At 38.4% G+C, this 21,270-nt stretch overlaps 1 protein-coding gene across 4 annotated transcripts in view; it reads left to right on the top strand.

Annotated features, from left to right (window-relative positions):
• LOC121943529 (cell adhesion molecule 2) overlaps positions 1-21,270 on the top strand; it is a 176,796-nt gene that overhangs the window by 5,950 nt on the left and 149,576 nt on the right. The window contains exon 1 of one of the 4 annotated variants that reach the window (XM_088079161.1): positions 13,720-14,094. The exons of 1 other annotated variant lie outside the window; for it this stretch is intronic. In XM_088079161.1, the coding sequence (XP_087935287.1) occupies positions 14,034-14,094 (61 nt within the window). In that variant the 5' untranslated portion in view covers positions 13,720-14,033. Of the gene's footprint in view, positions 1-13,719; positions 14,095-21,270 lie in introns of those variants that run through there. 2 more of the 4 variants (XM_042487058.2, XM_042487060.2) reach the window with 2 other exon arrangements.

The following is a 21,270-nucleotide window of genomic DNA, read 5'->3' as shown; positions in this document are numbered from 1 at the left end:
ATGCTGATTTCTGTAAAACCAAACTTCAGTTTTAATAGATAGGTTTAATGGATAGGTGTCTGAGGGACGTGTCATTGTCTTTACCTTAATAAATAAAAGGAATCTAATTGGTGTCCTTTAAGGGTTTGTAGGTAAGCCTACACTGTAGCATACCCATATTCACTTGTTAAAAATTATTCTGAAAATTACCTGGACAATGTTTATTGGTTAGTTGGGTCATAGCTCTTTTGGAAAGGGAAGCTTTGTTGTTTTTTCATTTATACAAACTGACTAATGCAGGTTTGATGCAGGCAGGGTCACTGGAACATTTCGATGTAAAAGAACATTATGTATTAAATGCGCCATCGGTCAAAGGCAGCCTTTCTGCATCTGCATACAGTATCTTCTTACTATATAGTGAAATTGACTACAGAGGTGAAAAGTGCTGTGCTGCTGACAGATTCATAGACAAACCAAATCAACTAAAAACAAACAAACAAACAGCGATCTGGAAGAAAACCACACCAAACAAAAGATAGATAAATTTTTTTGTTGGGGTCTGTATGTATAGTGCGAATAATTGTTAAACATGGTGACTTATTTTAGATATATAGGGAACTGTGAGAATACTTGTGAGATGATAAATTATTCATGTGGATTATTATGCTCTGCATAAATATTATCATTTTGTGTATGTAATTCAGTGAGTATCTATGTAGTTTGTCTCAGGGCTCTTGATAAGAAAATGTGTTTGTAACTGCTTTTGTAACAATTACAAGACATTCTGAGGGGATTTTATTTCTCATGCAATTTTCTTTATAACTATGAGGACTACTTGAATGAGGTTCTTGCTGCATACAGTATGTTAACCAAACCAGAAGACCATCAAAAGTGCTTTTAATGATACATTTTCATACCATATAAAGGTTGTATGCATATGAATGCACACAGCCTATCTGTAAACCAGTTAATAAAGCTTATTCAAAGGTTGAAAGTTATTTTGATAACCTGATGTCTAAGTTTAATACCTGAGTTGAGCACCATTGTTGCAAAATGTTCTATTATTGTCAATGTTTTCCATATGTCACCGAAATCGTCTCTGCCAGTTGCGTTGACAGTATTTGTCAATCATTTGGAGTCTGATTTGTGACATCCGTCAATCAAAGTACAATCAAATTATTTTGCCGACTTCAAAAAGTGTCTCTTACAAATCACCACACAGTGGTACCCATCTGATATGAAGCATTGTGCAGGAAATATCCTGAAGTTTTGTTGTTGTGCGTTTTGCTTGTTTGTGAAATTCCCGCGGGTCATAGTTGTTCCAACAGAACAATTGGTTTCGATAAACTACTGAATAGGGTTTTGTTTAGTCCTTTCTAACAATAGAACATCTGAGTGCAAAAGAATAAATCAAATTTCTTATTTAGGAAAATATTGTAAGTAGAACAGCATGCAATCAGCCTTGACAGCACTGTTTGTTTTTTCTAAATAGTGGAACAGGGAAATCAGAAACTTTATGGTATGTGATAAGGGGTAAAATGTGTAGTTTTACTTAAAATAATTATAAAATTAAACATAATAGGCATTTACAAATATACAACTGAGTTAAAATCAGTCGAAATCCCTCAAGTACATCTATATATAGACATTTATAGAGACAGTGTGTGTGTGAGTCTCTGCTAACAGCCCAATTAATGGCGATGGCATTGTTCTGCAGACGTGGTGAGAGCAGCCCATTATATGTCAGTCTGACTTTGCCTCCTCTCGGTGCCCTGATGGGGCTCTTCTCTGTGCAGACCTGTTTTGGAGTAATGCCACAGATGGTGATGAGCCTGTGTAATCCCTGTAGATTTCCACGGTTTATAAACAGCAAGACAAGCAGCAGGTCCCTCCGATCTGAACAAACACTTCTAAATCAGGGGGTGTTTATCATGCCTGTTTGGGGTGGAGGTTGTAATTATTGCAAACAAGAGCAAACATGCAAAGAGAAATGGATTTCACAGATCTAATTGATTGGGGGAAGAGCAGCAGATTTAGCTGCTGTAACCAGCTCTCCCTCCTCGCTACAGTGCTGCATGAGACTATTAGATTTATTATAGTTTATAGGACCTGAAGTATTCATCATTTCAAATGAGATGTATTCAAAGCGATACGGGGTGCATTTCATTTCCTAGGGCTAAATCTGAAAAAACTTAAGCACAGTTGGAATGGCTCATTGCTATGTACCTCACAGAAAACAACAGATTTCTGGCTCATAATAGTTGAGACCATGAATCTAACCCTGCATGCACAGACAGAGAGAGTGTATCGAGATAATTGACAAATTCCTTGGCGAAATGAAATGCTGCGCACGGTGAGAGCAACATCAGTGTTTGCTTTCTGTCTGGCAAAAGAATCACTGCATTTTGATGTATTGCCTCACCCCTGCATGAAAATACAATCTTTTTGTCAGGTGAATTCCTTCCCAATTTTCCAGGCAACAATAGGAACATCGGGAAATTGGTTTGATCCACGACATGTTGACATTTCATTTGGACAAATCAATCAAAATCTTCCGGCAAAAAGGGTGCATGAAATGTGTCAAATGAAACTGCTGAAATCAAAAGTTTTATGGGAATGGTTGTGGAATATTTATTGAGTAAATGAGATATATCAGAGCGCCACACAAATCACAGGAGAACTAATCAAAAATTTTTTTTCTTGCTCTGTTAGTGAGAGGTAATACCCAGGGGAAATTATTATTATCTGCAAGGCTAGTTGTGTTTTCTGGCGCTATAATGTGAAACATTTCACTGTACGAAGATTACAAATTGGAAAATCTGTTTTGATCAACATTATGTGACATTAAGAATCCCTCCTTTGCCTTTCTATAGCACTGAAAGGGAGGCTTTATGGTAAGTATGCTTTTGTTTTTGTGGTTCACCTTGTTTTACATGTACACCGACCAGAGAGTCATCTAAAATTAGCAGCACAGTTTGAGAAACAGCAGGTAGTGCACCCTACTAATAGACTCTGGAGGTGAATTAGCCATTAGCTAAAAAGGCTAATTCACCTCTAAACCAGATGTCTTTGTGAGGGCAAAAAAGTGAATTTGTAAATGGAGCACTGAGAGGTGCTGAGAAAAAAACGTGTTGATTAGCATGTAAATGTGTAATCATGTAGTGCAGTAAATATTCCGCTTTTAAGTAGATGTAATATATTTGGTACCGAATCATGATAAAGGTTAATGTCTCGACAGAGGAAATAATAGAGATGAAGTTCAAATTTAAAAGATTTGAAGTTCAGGTCATTTATTTCACTTGTTAATTCTCAGTGAGGTTTTTGCCAGGCAGAACGCCACCCTGTCCTCTGGGATCTGGCATTGCTGCCTTGGCAGCTTTGTTTTGACCAAAGCGGACATATCGAAATACTCTCTTTAGGTGAGAGGTGCAAATGCATCTTAATGGGTCTGGCGTGACACCTGTCAGGTCTGCAAACAGAGCCGTAGTTAGCAAACACAGCACAGCAACACACTCTAATGACCCTGTGGTCTGACAAGCTGTTTGGGAGAGGCATCTTAAAGTTTGACCCAGCTAAAACATGAGTGCACTTTCAAATTTTGGATAAGTGTAAAACTCCAACCATCAGCAGGCTCTCCTACACTGTATTAATTTGTCAGTGGGGTAGTTTGCTTGACCAAAAACATCATTATACAACTTAGCCTGAATGCATGTTTCCTTACGTACCATCACTTATTTATATCAGTTTATTTTACTTTGATGTGAGCAAAGCTTGTAATTGCGTGTACCTCAGTCATCATGTTTCCTTGATGAAAATTTCATCTATGTATGAATTATGTATTAGTTATGCATAATGCACTGATGGAATCCCACTTTTTATCCAAAACAAAACTTATGAAAGTAATTTTTTCAATTTCACTTGGTGGTAACTTCCATATGTCTGGTGCTTGTGTTTAGCAAACTAAGAGAAAGCCTTTTCCCAAACACCATAATAATATTTGCAAACACTACTTATGTGAATGTTACAGAGCAAGCAGGCCTCTCTTGTCAAATGTTGACCACAGTGCATTCCTGCACCCACATTCATCACTCTGTTTAGGTTGAGATGTTTTACAGCAGTCTTTCAGTGTGGTTTGCAAAGAGTGTGTTAGTCATTCTTTTAAAAGCCTGAGGCAAGCAGTAGCGCTCTTAATACTCAGGAGTGGATGCCAGCCACCGGCTGCAGGAGGAAGTGGTGAGTGTGGAGGCTTGTCAAGGAACAGGTACAGTAATGTGCTAAGGGAGAAAATAACGTGTTTTAAATTAGACAACATGCAATCTTCTTTGGCACACATGAGATGAATATGTTGCCTGCGGAGAGAGAAATCTGTTCTCAACCGTCGACATGATGTTGCACTGACACACATTAGAACTTGATAATGGTTCGTAGTCCAATTATGAGAAACCTGTTTACAGGTAAAAAAATTTTTAACAAAAAACTTGACAGAAAGAGGCACTTAAAGTTCTGGCACCATCATTTCAATAGACTGATCTGTAGTACAAGCTAGCACCCTTTAAAAATGAAGCTGTTGGCTGAACCTTTTTATACTTTGTTGCAGATTGATTTTTCTGTCTATAGACAGAATACCGCTATTGGTTTACTGATTTTTTTTTCTCTCCCGTGACAACAGACATTCTCAGTTAAAGCGTGTTGAATTCATGGTAAATGGAGCTTTATGATGTTTAGAATTAATTTTCATCTGCTTTTTAGCAGGGGAGGGTTGAAAAATCGATACACAAATTATTATGTCATAAATTATCAATATTGCAAATACAAATTAACCCCTTTGGTAGCAAAGTAGAATAATAAAATTTATTGCCTTTAAAGTCCACTAGCTACATTTTACAGCAATAAAATTATTGAAGTGAGATGAAAAGACTGAAAACTTTATCATGTTAGATAAAACTAATGTTGACAAAATTTCTCTTTTTGGCCTTTTTTGGTTAAATAAAAGGTAATAAATGGCAAAATATCACAATAGGGTATAACAATACTCAGCATATCGCAAAATATCATGTTGCAGGGCTTTTGGTGAATTCCACCCCTACTTTTTCATGAAGTTGTATCTTGATGATATATTATCATGTTGAATTCTGTTGTCTAAATGAGTCATTTCACGCTAATTGAAGTGAAAGCCTGAATGAAGTGTGTGGGGTTTAAAGTTATGCATACCAATTGAACACAGTTTATTGTTTTATATGCAATTTTGCAAACCCTCAGTTGCCACATTGTGATTTACACACTACTATATAAAACTACCAATTGTTGTGGTATTGATTTCATTAGTACTGCCATAATTAGGGATAATCAGCTACTGCTGTACTCTTTAACAATGTAAACATAGTAAATTTAGCCATCGTCAATTTTTTTTAGGTCAGCTCAGTTACTAGAAGGACATGTTGGCATTGTACATTTCTAAATTGATGTAGTATAAAGGCTGACTTTGTCATTTGGAGGTGGAGGGGATGGTGGATGATGTGATGCCTGGGCGAGACACCTGCCAAGCTGCAGACCACTACTCAAAACCAACAAACGACAAAAGTAGTTGAGATTTAGAGAGTGCTTTTCCCTTCCAGAACTGTGTCCTTAAAACTGGATATTTTAAGATAAAACATGATCTTTTTCACAACCAAGTGGTTTTTGAGCCTGAACCTAACCTCATGTCAACCACAGCGTTGTTGAATAAAGTTTCTAAGTATCTGCTACATAATAACGTGCAAATGTAAAGTATTTGTGGTTTGCAGAATCGTAAAATACCAAATTTCTTTCTTCCAATTGGGTTATTTAGATAGTTTGGTGTCATTATTTTGCCGTTTAGCTCAATAATTCTATCATTATTTGCACATCAAACTATTGACAGTTAACAGTTACTTGAATCTTTCTCTGATACTTTTTAACCATCCCACACAACAAAAACAACAGAAGTTTGCAAAACTGTCTGACTTCTTATTAAATCCCAACTAACAATATTATAACAGCTTTACTCATTAAAGTAACAGGAAATAATTTGATGTGTTTCTGTTTTTACATTAAATGCTAATAAATTATAATTGTAGTCTGAACAATGTTTAATCCTTATGCAAAAGAATATTAGTTGTCATTGTTCCAATACAGCCAGATGCCAATCTCTTAAAAAGTTCAAGATGTGTACACTAGTCACAAACCGCGTATGCCAATGTGCCATACTTATCAACACTTCTTCTGTGCAGCTCTATTACACTTCACACTTGTGTTTGAGAGGGAGAGGGATGACAGAAACAGAGGGGGAGAATATGATATCAATACTAAGATTGACTCAGTAGGGAGAGGATGTAGAGGCAGAAGCTGGCACGCTCAGAAGATTGGCAGCAGGGAACAGATGGTCAGGAGGAGAAAGGAAACATGACCAGGATGTGTAGTTATGCAAAGATAAGCAAAGGAGGTGCCGAGAGTGCTGATGAGCTATGAGACACTTGCATCATAATTCTGTGTATAACACAGGGATCCAAGTATCAAAACTTTTTGTAACGCTTGCCGTGTCTGACTGCTAAGAAGTTGTGCAATGCTTCTCAAACTTGTTACTCATCGTTTCTCATTTACTGTAGAATAAATAAAAGCTGATAGATACCAGATGTGGTACTTTTTTCTTTTCTTTTTGATTGATGGAGCTGTTTAGGTTTCATATGTTTGGATGTCATACATCAATATATTTGACAGATGTTACAACAATATCATTAAGGTTTATGTTATAGCTGTGACATATTGTCTGTCTTTACTTTGATGAATGTTATACAATGACCTTGATGTTTGAAGCTGCATATAATCTTCTTCCAGACATCATAACGGCGGAGCTTGTATCTTCAGTTCAAAGGCAAATATTAAATAGCTGTATGCTAATGCAGCATCTTTTGTCAGAGCAGCATAATGACAATAACAGCTCCAACACGTAACAAAACTGAGACCAGGGACTTAAAATCTTGCTGTTAATCTTCTGCAAGTCCATATCAAAGTGATTCTGGCCTCAATAAGCACCGAGTGAGAAATCCACCACGGGCAGCTAAATCCTGAAATCAGCCCATTTTCCATGCAGTGGTCTGTGAGAACACCAGCTGCTGTGGGCTATCGTGGACGTGAGCCCTAACACAAAGCACTTCACTCTGCATAACCAGGGCACTAGGTTTTGTTTGTATCAGCAAGGATGGAGAGGTGGAGAGAGGAGCGTCTGCTTGAATATGCCTCCGTACTAGTCCCATGGGGACGGTGTATGCCCTTAAAGAGATGCTTGGTTTGTAAAGTTAAGACAAAAGGCCAGTATTGATTGAATTATTACAGCTCCATGCTTCTGGTACTGTGCAGTAACAATACAGTAATTACCATGCAACTCTCCAGGCACAAAGATGACTCATCTTTCAATAGTAGTTTGAGTAGAAAAATAAGGTGGTGGTAGTGTGTGTGTGTGTGTGTGTGTGTGTGTGTGTGTGTGTGTGTGTATGTGTGTGTGTGTGGGGGGGTCTGTTGTGTCACAATGTTTATTTAACATTTCATTTGCGATTAATGAGCCATACTAAGGTTCTGCCCAGTAGTTCTGTGATGTGAGTAATACAGCGGTGCACTGTGGTACTGTGCTGGGTATCCTTGTAAGCACTTCTGCATTAAATGGTGCTGAAATATTTTACTCGAGCGCAAACACTCTCACAGCCGGAGCTGTAATATATGTCAGATTACTTCAAAAACCGAGGGCAATGTTTGATAATAGGGCTTCTAGGGATTATTGTGCAAAAATTTAAACACTATTATGCCCTAAGAAAATCTCAACTTTTATTATATATTAAAATACTGTTTGAGGTTTTGCCTTGTAGTGTTTGGTTATATTTTCAATAATCTGGAGCAGCCGAGTACACCATGGGTTAATTGTTTGAAGGGAGAACCTGGTTGTCCTGGCGCCTGTTTCAATTTACTAAGTTGCCATTCTGGGTTTTACTGCTCAAAGTAAAAACCAGAACAGCCGCAGCAACACTGCAGTCTCATGCAATCAACACAGCAGCTCCTAGACTCATTTTTGACTTCTGTGCTCTGTATGTTAATTTGTGATTCTGTCACATAGCTTATAAGAAAAAATAATCAGTTGCTATATTTACCAGTGACAATTGTGTTTTGATAATTATATTGACATCATACCACCTTTTACTGCACTTCCAATTTCACAGACATGAGAAAAACAAATATGTCTGTTTTTCTGGACCTTTCCTGTTTCAGTTTCAAAGTAAAAGCCCTCTGACAACATCTCTAATGACATAATCCCATCAGTTGATGACACAAGGCATTTTATTTTGAAATATTTGCAAGACCGAGTTATTGACAATGTAGGACTTTGCAGGGCTTCAAAGTAAAACAGTCCAAATTTAGCACAATTTACGATTTAACATTAAATACTGCCTGAAATTCTTTTTGTATTGTTAGTATTTTTGGTGCCAACTAGTGAGGGAAGCACATTTAGTAGTTGACTAAATGTGCACATCCCTAACAGAAAGGTTAACTAGAAAAACTTTTTCAAAATTTAAATTTACTCAGGGGAATTCATATCATTACAGAAAAATGTGCATGTGGTGTTCATTAACATCTAACGTAGCCAATATTAAGCCTCTTTGTGTAATGACTGTTTAAGGTTCAGTGTAACTAAAGAGGCTTTGGTTTCCCTTCATCTCTGTCTGTGACATTACCACACAAAGCTGAATCACTTTTGATTTGATTGTCACTCTTACAGCTGACTGACGCGTCAGCTTGTTGGCAGCATATGGCTGATATAAATGATGCATTTTCGACTTTAGATAGCTGATAAGATTAGACAAACATATGGTTGCACTTTTAATGGGAAACAGTCATCAGGACCTGCATACAACAATCATGGCATAGCACTCTGTGTCTATTTGATGCTAAAATAATATGATATTCGTACATCTCTAGACAACATGTTTGAGAGATTAGTAATTTTTGCTGCATATATTGACATCCACAGAGTGCTGACTTGCATATTCTTTGGTACAGAAAATCCATTATCAAATGTAGCAGTTCCCAGTGTCCCATCAATAAGGCAATAAACAGATGGAATAGTATTCCCACCAGCCATTGATAGCAAATATTCTTACAGGGATGAGAAAGGCACATAAAGCTCTCATTATAACATGTTGTTAAAGTTCAAGCTGTACAAAGCTTTAGAGAGCAGGTGTTATTTCCCAGTGGAGCTCTGACACAATAAAACATTCATGTCAGACACACTGGATTAAAACAGGCTAACATGGAGAGTAGTACACAGTGTGTCATACTACCATTTAAATATGTTTTTAAACCCTCCGTTCAGTGGAAAGACACCATACATCCATGAACAGTAGTATTACTGTAAAGGTTTTGCACATGGTGAAACAAATAATTGTGTTATTTGACACAAAAATGGCATTAAAATATGTTTTTCATAGTAATTGGCAGTGATATAAAAGACACAGGAAAGCTATGATATTTACACTATTATTCAGAGAAATAGCATTAACTCTAAATGCTCCTCTTTGTCTTTGTCTGCCAGTCTCTTCAACAGCATATTGCAACGCATGCTGCACATCATTACACAGAGCCATGATGCAGAATAATGACAGTGATTTGAGTGTGGACAGAAATATTAGTGCTTATCTCATTGTGATAAAGTAGCTTAGTGCTAATTAAGATATTCTGTCTTTCCTGAACATGCAGCTATTTGCTTCTTCTTTTACATGGTCAAGACTGTATGGAGTGAATGGCAAGTTAAAGGGACATTTCTTCCAAAAATGACATACTACATTGACACTATTGTATATTCTTAGGTAGAATATTATGCATATGTGTTCTGTAATGTTGCAATAAATTAATCATAAAAAAATCCTGCAATAATACATCCCAGAAATAAATGTGCCAGAAACTTTTCAAAATAAAACAACTAGTCAACTTTCAACAGAGGGAGACTGATGTGCTTGATAATGTGTCTGATGAAAAGTAGGATTAAAAGATGTCATCTCAGCGACAACATTTGCATATGTATTTAGTTGGTTGTTACAAAAGGATGGGAGGTTGGCTAGGCTTTCACAGCGACAGTCTTTGTATTCCTAATGCGTAAAATATAACTGTAATGCTCCCTCAAGGTAACAATCAAACCGCAATGCTTTTGTGAGTGATACTTTTAATTGAATCTTATGAATTAATTAATGAAGAGTGTTTTGGGAGCTCATTAGTATGAAAACTGAACATTTTCATCTCAGCGCTTTTTTAAATTATATTTCTGAATCATAACAACACATACTAGAAACAAAATTTCTAACACGGCATTGTCAATTATGTGCATGGCTCTACTATGGTAGAGTTTTAGAGTTTTATACATCTTGTTCAAAGCAGGGGGATTTACAGTGACCTTTGTTGGGTTTAACTGAGCCAGTGCAGAGTGTTGTAAGTTTAAACCTGTTAGGAACTTTCTGTGTATAATTGGTACACCTCTTTGTTTTTGTGTTGTCTTATTGAAGCCAAATTTCTAATTGGAATTTGTAACAGTAGCACTGTCCAACTGAAGTGTCTAAAGCTTTGCTTGCCCTGTTCTTCAGCTGACAAGGAAAAGTTATGAAGAGTAAATGTTAGAGCTCAACAAGTACTGAAATGTTATGGCCTACACCAATATACACATTTGAGGGTAAAAAAGTCAGAAAAACACATCAGTTGTTTGTATTCTAACAGAAACAAAGAAAGATTTGCTATAAAACCCTTACATGTATTTAATGTGGCCAAGATGAATTGAGCAGGACATTTTTTCAGAAAAAAAAGGAGAAAAACAAAACAGTGTAAGGATGAGCAACACTTAATTACTTCAGATATCTTGAAACTAATGAAACATCTGTACTTCAGATTTGTTCTACTTATCGGGCAACATTTGTAATGATATAGCACTGTAAAAAATATCAATACTATGTATCATTATATAAGACAAGATATCCTTGTTGATATCATAATGTCGCATGTGTTGTCTTGTCCTGGTTTTAAAGGTTGCATCGCAGTTAAGTGATATAATTTCTTGCAGCTGTAAATATCCAGTGAAAGCACTTATGGTCAACCCCACAAGAGTGTCACAATATCAAATTGAGGTAATTGATCATAAATATTGTGATATTTGATTTTCATCACATCGCCCAGCACTATCGATACCAATTTGTCAGCTATAAGCTAGTATTTGGCTAATTGACATATCAATAAAGCTATAGTACATTTCACAATCCAAATAGAAGAAAATAACCAGTCTTATTTACAACATGCAATATTTGCAGTGCCTAGGCTAAGTGTCATACAGTACCCTTTACATTATTGTTGTGAAGTTTTATGTAAGCTTAATAGAGTGTTTAAGATAGTTAAAAAAGTCTAAAAAACAAGCAATATCCTACACATTAACTTTAAAATTTAGATTTTTTAAAAATTGTTGTATGCAGGAGAAGCACATACTGTACCAATGTTATTGCTTCAAAGTGGGAGTCAAATTTGTAGTTGTTATTAATGTCCAGGTTTAGGTGTTGAAAGATTAAAATGGTAATTTTAAGGAAACGTTATTCAAAAAAGGTAAATCCTGACTCTGTAGTGTGTGGTATAGTATTTATTGCTTAAATGAAAAAAAGATTGACACAGACCATGTCCTGATCCTGTGTGCAGCACTTCATCACCCACCATTTACATAAAGCATTCAGCCTTCACGACTGCTGTCATTCAAGCCCATCCTGAAATGGATTGTGCACCGAGTGTGTCTGGATGAGTTGTTTTTCAATCGGCAAGGAGGATTAAATGCTATCAGTGACAGGTTAATGCATATTAATGTCATTCAGCTTAGCCTAAACTATTGTCTTTTGCCTTTGTTTTGTTTCTCCCTTGTAGACTTTACAAACGTAGCGTCTCATATTTGAATTTTCAGCGGAAACTTAGTGTTATCAATTAAATTTAAGGATCAGAAGTGCAGTGACGCCAGTGACCTTGTAGAATCTGGCAGTGCACACAGTTGGGGAATTTTAAATGATACAGAACACAGAGTAGCATACAGTGTCTCAGAGATGAATGTAAAGGAGAACATGCTCCTCTGCATTCCAGATCTGTGTCAGCACCCCAAGCATTTCTGCTGAACCCACATGGTCAATAAATTCTCGCCATTTAAATGGCGCATGAGTAGAATTCTACTCTCAAAGATCTAATGAAATGATGAGGAATTGACCTTCAGGACACATGGGATTGATTCTTTACCACCATCCTCATGGTAATTGGCTTTGTATAGTTCTGCTCTGAATTGTAAGTGAGTTGTATTGAGAATGTATGTCACACAAGAGTGCTCAGTCCTTCAAGGTTTACAGTTCAGAAAGGCAACAATGGTTCCCCGAGGATTAGAGATGTGCATGGTTCCAAGTTAAAAGGCTAAAACGCAGCATCAGCATACCAAAGCGAATGAGCGTGCGTCTTAGTAAAAGGTCCCCATTCGACCCATTCTGATTAAAAGCTGTATTGGAATTGAACTTGCTGAAAAATGCTGCATTAATTTCTTGGTTGGCAATAAAAATTAGTGATCCAACTGATTGCTTGTTTAGATAATGAATGGCTAAGCTTCACATGTCATTTACATTTATCCCCTCTGAGAGAAAAGCCGATGATTTAAAAGCCTGGAATATATTTTTAGCACCACAGCTTTTTCTCAGGTGGTATGGCCAGGTCAGCAATTTGATTTGAAGTGGGAGTGGCGTGGAAGGCCACTGTGCAAAATTGAACCAAATTCGACCGGCAGCATGTTAAACCATGTGTAAAATCCTTGCGATGAGCTTAGAAAACGATCCCCGGCTGGAGCTGCTGCTTTCCTCCCACCTCTGTCTTTAGGGATGGTCACACTCATTTCTGTGCACCACTCATAGGAGCCTTTGAAGGAAGAGGGATGTCCAGGAGCCCATTAACCTCCCCTATGCCATGTGCACTGATTCCTGACACACACCCAGACACCAGGCCACATCCTCTTGGAAAGCAACTGCCTTTTCATACAACACAGGCAGGCCTTTCTTTGCTGTCCTTTTTATTGTATCTCCAAGAAAGACACTAATTGTGCATTGTAAAATTTTCCAAGTGATAATAAGTGTTAATTTTGCAGTGACACTTATTTTGAGTTGTCTAGCGTTGACTGCAGGCTTGTTTGTCTGCTCATAAAGCTATTATGGCTCTGGGGCAGCTGTTCAAAACTGTCTAAAAGTGTTAAATTAACTCTGCTAGCTGTGGGCATATTTTAATACGTTAAATCTCTGGCATGGAGTTTTGCACTCTCACAGTTAAGACTCACACTGTCAAAACATGGAGTCGAGAGCATCATCATTATGATTTCCTTTCAGAGCCCTAGAAAGGTGCTAGTGGGCCACATTTGCCCCTTATGACCTTATTATATTTTATGATTTTCTTTTTTTTATGATGGGCCTAAACTATCACCATATTCCTGCAGAGGTTTATTGTTCTGCTCTGACATTTGCTAAATGATCTCTTTAAAGCCGATCAGATGATTTCTGATGTCCCCCCTCGAAATTGCTGCAAGAAAGTAACCGTTAGGTGACATGGTGTAATTGTTTTGACAGTTTACCGGAGATCAGAACTATTTCTAGGTGTTCTTCATTGGTGAAGCGTCTTCATTAGTCAAAAAGCGTGGGCGGGACTCTTGCTCTCTGCAGCGAGTTAAAGAGAAAGGCAATAAAGGGAGGCAGGAGCTGCACTTTGCCGACGAGCATCTCTGCCGTCCTGCCAGACTAGGCTACAGTAATCATCACTGCCCCCGGATCTGCGAAAAAATACACAGGGACTTCTCTGGAAAAGGCAGAGTTCATCAATGTAACTCCGGTCAATCCGAAGCGGCGCCGTTTACCTGGATAAGTCCATTCCAAGGAGAAGAGACAGAAAGAGAGAGAAGAAAGACAGAGACAAACGCGAGTGGAGTGTCGACGTAAAATTGTGAAGGAAAAGAGAAGAATATGATTGTCAAGCAGCACTTGATCTTCATCCTTTACAGCCTCTGTGCAAGCGTCTTTAAAGGTGAGCGCTGGATGTTGCTGTAGACGGGCGTGGTGTGCGGGGAGGTGGTGGCTGCGTTAAGTGTAAAGATTATATGTGTTCATGTCACACGTGAGTCCAAGTGCTCAGTAGAAAGAAATTTTCCCTTAAAATTGTGTGTTTGCGCAGCAGTTTTGTCCGGAGGACGGCTGTCGTTGTCTGCTGTCAGAGCCGACTGTGCTGGAATGCCTGGAAGTTGAATTGTGCGGTGCAATGAAAAACAGAATGCGGCTGCACAAGTTTTTGTATCAGAGGCAACTTGGATGTTGCCCTTCCTTTGGTGGCTAATAAGCGGCAGATGAAACACCAGGCTGCAGATGAATCGCCTGCAGTCGCATCCTGTTTGTATGCTTGTGTCCCCTGGAGCTGACACAAGGATGCACGAAAGGTTACAGCAGCTGGTAGCGTGCGTCTTTCTTGTTGTGAGACCGGTGTCATTGAGTGGATCATTTTTCACACGTGCAGTCAGGTCTCTTTGGGGCCGTTTCACGCATGACTGTAAATCAGTGAGTTTGCAGATGTGACAAGAAGTCTTCGATGGCTATATTTGAGTTGAGCTTTTGTCTCTAGCGCGGTCAGTTTGCGCACTGTGTTTAAGTGTAGGCTGCGTGTGTGTGTGTGTGTGTGTGTGTGTGTGTGCGCGCGCGCGCGTGCGGACTGTCGGTATGCGTTACTGACTGGCCGTAGTCGCTCGTTCAAAGTTGGGCTACTGGGATCAGACGCAGGTATGGCTGTCTGTGCGATGGTTCTCTGCAGCCAGGCATCAGTGTCTCCTCATGACAACTCCCTCAACTCCCCATAGACTGTCCCGCTCTTGGACATGCTTGCGCAGCCACCGCCCTGTAGGCGACCAGTGCGTAGATACATAACGCTTACAGCAGAGTGGGTGGGGGTGTCAAAAGGTTTCATGTCAGGAACTCCCAAATCAAGGCAAAAGAGACAGAGAAAAGAAAACCCCGCTGACCCCAATTTAACAAGATTTTGTCCGACATGACATCAGGAGGATGAATGTTTTGGCACTGATAATTCAATAACCTGTAGATAGGAGATAATGGTAGTGAGAGTGACCTATGGTCATAGTGTTCATCCATTAACGCTGATCATTTTAATGATTTAGTAAGAAGCCTATAGTCAGAGTCCTTATAGGACTGCTCATGCAATTTCCACATTGCATCATCACATCAAACATCATCTCTCAGATAAGTCCTGCTTCAGGCTCAGATTTTGTCAGGAATGCCAACTCTTGCCACTTGTCAAATATTTTTAGTCCAAGTCAGATCATTAGGCATTGAGCTGGGGCTCACTTTAAGTCAAGGCAGGCTAGGCACTCTAATGTCGTTAAATCTTTATGAGACTGTCTTTCTAGTTAAATATCTCCTTGAAATTACAAAATTATATATACTATATATATGTATGTGTGTGTATGTGTGTGTGTATGTGTGTGTATGTTATTAATTAATTTATTTTTTGCCTTGATGTATGTTGCTTTTGGCACGTCTAGCTGTCTTCCCCTTCAGCAGGTTCCAACCCCACACGTGTTTCATCTCAATGAGAGATGTCCAACTTGAGTTGCCATCATGTGGTGTAAATCCAGCTGTGGCCTGATAACAAAGCCAACTATTCACTTGGCACCATGCTCCTCTGTGGAGTGGATTCTGGTTAGGTTTAAATGATCATGCATGATTTTGCATGTTTCATAGTCCATTAAATACAAACTGTGTAGATGGAACAATGTGCTTATCTTATGGATTCTTTGGAAAGCACATTATATGACCATTTAAATTGGAGATACTCAAAACTTTCTTTTGAAACCTTTTGATTGTGCATTCAGGATACTCTGTTTTGTGGGATATGAGAATTGGCCTCCAATAAGAATTGCATTCATAGGCTTTGTTGTAAGAAAGCATTGCACATAAAAAGTAAATTTCATTGATGTTAAAAGGATGAGGATGTGAAACTGGTCGCGTCTTAAATTACTAGTTGTTATTTGGAATCAGACCTTGTGCAGAGCAAAGAATTTTCCAAAAAGGTCCATCTTTGCAGATCATTACCAAAGAAGAAGAACAAAGAAACAGTAGACAATAGTCAGTGTCCCAGACTGCTTTTTTTTGAGCAACTTTAAACTTTCTGCTTGATGATTTTAAAGCTGTACTAAAATGAATTAAACCATTTAAAACTGATGGGATTTTTTGTAAAAAAGTTGTAAGTAATAAATTGCATGTGAGTTGTAGTTAACAGGGGATATGGAGAATCACTGGCCTGCTTAGATGGTCTATGTCAGCTTTATTTCTACCCAAGTTTAGGAATCTAGAATAATGAATAAAACATTACAAAATATTTATATTTAAATGTCAGATGCAAATTTTGTCTTCGAGTAGAAATACCAAAAGTCCAATTTGGACTTTTTTGCATGCTGAAGGTGATCTGCTCTTATTCCAATGGACATCATTGTTTATGGCTGTGCTCAACTAATCACCTCACCCTTTTTATGCCTTTTAGCAGACATTATACACTGTCACATTATATCACTGCTACAGCATTTGGCTGCATCAAAGGGCTATGTTAAAAAATTATGCTTCCCTTCTGCTCTAGAGCCCATCCATGAATACGGCAAAATGACGTGCTCAAAAGATTTAAGGACTAGCATAGGATCTTGTTGGTTTAGAACTATAGCTAACACAACAGTGTTGAGAATAAAAATGGACAGCAGAAAGCTAGCCCATTTTGCAACAGATTTGGGTTCATGACATCCTGCCAGAGAGAACAGGGCATAGAGTTTTATCATCTTGTCCAAAAGCTCTACTGAGATAGTGCCCACTTCAAGGGCTACTTTAAATATTTATGCTATGTGGCTTAAGTTTAGACACATGAACCAGGAGCACCCAGGCCAGTGCCCCAAAAGTGTGTGTAAAAAGCACTCGGAGCACACACCTCTAACAAGGCTGCACAATCCTTCAAATTTATTTGTCATTAAAATAGTCAAAAATGTTCTTTAATCTGCATTGGGATTTGGATCTGCTGCAAAGTACACAAAGGTAGGGAATTATTGGGAGCATGTGTCAGATTGTTTTATTCAAAGAGCAGTTGTTTGGGATTTGTAGCAGTTCATGGCCAATATTAAAAGATTTCCCAATGCTGCATTGTTAACAAATCTATTCAATAAACTGATAATGTGAATCGAGATTTGGTTCAGGCCATGGTTTAACCTTTCACCAAATTTCATTACAATCTGTATGCAATAGTTGAGATATCTTGTTTGCTAACTGACAAAAACTAACAAATGGGACTGAAAATACAACCTCCTCAGCAAAGGTAATAAGGTTCATGCATCTCCTGTGCGATCACAGCCTAATAGACAGTTAAATTGCAGTGCGCCGCATCACACACTGCAGTGATACTGTAGACAAGACTTCAGCCTCAGCAGCACTGTTCAGGCTCCATAATGCTGAGAGTCATTTCATGCAGGCTCATCCTTCTCAGAACAACTACACTATTAGTATTTTGCTTAAATGCATTGCTGGACTCTTATCTATAGCTGCAGCCTATGGAGTGCAACATTGCCTAAATGTTTAATATGCTGTAGTGACAGAATAGATTAATTTTTATGTAGAGTTAAATCTATTGTCGAACTCTCTATTGTGTATCCTGCCTCATGCTCCTGCTCTGAGTGCGAGGCCCTGTTATCCCCGTTTGTTCACCAGTGGGAACTTTTGCAACTCTGAGAGGTGTTGGTGTATCACTGCACCAGAGTCATCATAACATATTTCACCAAAGACAGCAAACGCTGACACCTGACAGACTTGTCAGAGCCAGTTAACAGGTTAGGTGGCAGGCAGGCTAGTAATGCTAATTAGCCATGTGGTGCGGCTAGACTTAGTCTCTTTACAAACCTGCGGGCTGGTTGTGTCAGAAATGTAAGTTTATGATCTGTGCCTTTCTTTGTCGGTCACAGCTCCTCTGGTTTGGCCTGACATTCGTTCTATTTGAGTGTTTCATCACTTTCCGTCTTACAGAGCCCAAAAAGCTCCCATACCGCCAAGGGAACTTTTCTTTTGTTTGAGCATGGAGCCTTTCATCATTTTTTATCTTGTCAGACATCTTGGCAAGTATAACCTGCAGGTGACATTCGAGTATTGGTGTGTGTTTGACCATAACATGTGGGGGCAGTAATGAGGGCAAACTGGAGGATAAATGAAAGTGGTTCTCTTGTTAATTTTTTTTTATGGCATTTAATCTGATATCAAAACCACAGATATCAAAACTACAGACAAAGAGAGACAAGGAAGTTGAGGATGAATAATTCTCTCATAATGTAAATGAAAATTTTCTTTTGTGATTAAGGAGGGAATTGAGGCAAGTCATTAAAAATGCAAAAGTGCCTTGTAAAACGTGTGATATTTCTTCTAAATATTGGCCCAAGAGAAGACCCATCCATTTCTGTGTTAAGACCACAGCTGTGATTATCCAACTATAAAGCAAGGAATCTTTGTCTGTCTGTCTTTTGCATATCTCAAGAAACATTCATTCGATCTATTTCAAACTTGGTGGGTGCAGCCCAGTCACCAGAAGAAAACATTTGCATTGTACTCTTCTGCAACGACAGATACCCTGCCCCCCTGTATCTTTCATAAGTGTCATATCAATGTTTCTAACGTGAGGTTGTCCTGATTAATGTGCCACCAAAGTGTGATATTTTGAGCCCAAACATTATCGTTTCTCCACCATAACCAAGTTTGTGTGTAAACATAACCTCAGTTACCCACAGTGTACCCACAACATAATAAAAAATGTTACATGTCTATGGTTTGCAAAAATTTACAGTGCCAATATTTAATCTGGCGAATGGGTGGGGGGTATTGCTTGGGACCCAAAGACATGCATTGTTAAATTTGGTGCAATTTGGAAATGCAACATGTTCAATATTATAAACTCTGAATAAACAAGCGGACAGCATTTTGTGCTTTCTTCAATTGGCATGTTGGTATTGGCAGAAGAAGCACTCAAAACTTTTGTTATATGAGCACATTTAAAAAAAAAAAAAAAAAAGATACATTTAAAAAAGGTAAGCCAGGATGCCACAAGCTGAGCAATCGGTCCGATCGGAACCGGCATGTTTTGAACTGTAATAGTTAGATTGAATTTTTAAAGATTTTATGAACGATAGAACAGGATGTTATGTTATTAATGCTTGCTCACGATGTGAATATAATAGATAAATTGTTACCCATTGTTGTTGTTGAAACATTACAGTAAAAAGAGCTTAATCATCAAAAAATGTTAGAAAATATCTCACTATGTAATATTTGCTAGAACACTGAACAATTGAATGATCTTTAAGACCTTATACATTTTCTAAAATAATATTAGTGTTGTATCAAGTGTATTAAAACAACTGTAAATGGCCAACGTACTGTTTCAGACACTGTTTTTGAAAGAAAAATGTATCGGCATCTTTTAGCTTGAAGGTGATGTTTGAAACACTGATGTACAGGGATTTCTAAAGCTCCTTCAAAAATATGTATGCACAATCACATCATAAATTAAATGCATACATTTCATATCATACAATTCTTTGCATTATTTAAATGTATTCATTTTCATTTGTCAGGATGGAAATCCTAAGAGATAAGTACAAAAAACTGAATGCATATACATTTAAACACTTTCCCTGGTCTGTTTGCATATGGTTAGGAGTATTATGTCATAAAATCTCATCAGCTTTTACCAGCCAAACAATATTGTAAAATATTCATTATTCATATTCATTATAAAAAGCAAAGTGTTTGGTTCTCATAATTTTTGAAGATCAGGATGAAAATTGAGCATCAAAGTGTCTCCTTTAGCTTTCTTGAGTAGTCGCCATTTGTGTGGCGCTAAAAACACACAGCCTATTATAGAATGCAGCGAGTAGAAGACGTTTCTACCATTAAAATGCTGGATCCCAGCAGTAGCTTGCACAACACTTGGACAGTGGAAGTAGAAGTAGTAGAAATAAGTGTCCTACCTGCACAGTCGATTTGTCCTTTTGAGTGTATTATAGGATGGCAGTTGGTGCATCACTTCTCAGTTCTTTCATGTGAAAATGGAGTTCTGTTTCGTCTTGGATCTGGGTGTATTGAACATCTCTTGACATGAATACATATTGGACCCAAGCAGAAGTGAACCCCAAAATGTCACATATTGTGAGACACAGGGAGCCTGTGAAATGTATGCATGGGCGCATCTCCTGTGGGTTGGAATAATCAGGCAGCAGGAATAAGCTGGTGGAGCTGAAGGCAAGGTATGGCAGGGGAAGGTGGTTTACAGTCAAGGATACCCGTTCCTCTCTGCTGAGAGTTAGCTTATCCCTGCAGAGCGTCTCCCAGCTGCCAAGTTCTGGCTCTGGTGCTGTGCTATATACCACCGCAAATGAATAATCCAGTAAAGGGGACAAATGTGCTCCAAAAGAGCTGCTGCTGCCCTGCTTGCTTTCTGTTGACAGATATACATCTGTAGGGATAAGCCTCAAGCCAGAGGCAAATGTGCTCAGACAAGTGGGGAACGGGCTTAAAGATTAGCTGCTTGCTGCCCCAACTATGCTGCGTGCTGTCAGTCTCCCTTCGCCATGCTCTTTGTCAAACACTTTTACACGCCATGCCCCCTCTGAGTGGGTATAAGCTTAGCAATGAAGCTGATAGACTGTAAGGGCAATTACACTGTTAAAGAATATTTTGACCTGTATTTGAGGGAAAGAGGTTAAGAGATTTTTCTACTTGCCAAGAAGCCTGTCTCGAGATACTCATGATAAGTTAAATGCCACAATTGGTCATGCTGAAAAGTGGTTAGAGCAGTGCTTACATCAATCTCAGGCTCCTGAAGAGGCACCTGTGTTCACACATCTTTAAGGGAAAAATCCACCATAAAACTGAATTTACATGTGTGCCTATGGTCTCGGACAGTTGAGTCACTATTTCTAGTATCAAATCGCTGCAGAGTGAGACAGCTAGGTATTTCATTTGTCATTTCATTAACAACATAAGGAGAACTGCTGTATGTTTCAAAGTTTAGACTTGCATGAGACAGACTTCACAGTTAGAGCAAAATGTTATATTATCATTTGCAACAGCACTGATCCAAATAAGCTGTGAATGGAGGCTGATTATTAGAGTAAAATAGCTG

Source organism: Plectropomus leopardus, chromosome 6 (assembly GCF_026936395.1).
Source record: "Plectropomus leopardus strain MGB_pleo_1.0 chromosome 6, ASM2693639v1, whole genome shotgun sequence".
NCBI lineage: Eukaryota > Metazoa > Chordata > Actinopteri > Perciformes > Serranidae > Plectropomus > Plectropomus leopardus.
The sequence above is the reverse complement of the archived record's forward strand: the minus strand, read 5'-3'. Positions and strand labels throughout refer to the sequence as shown.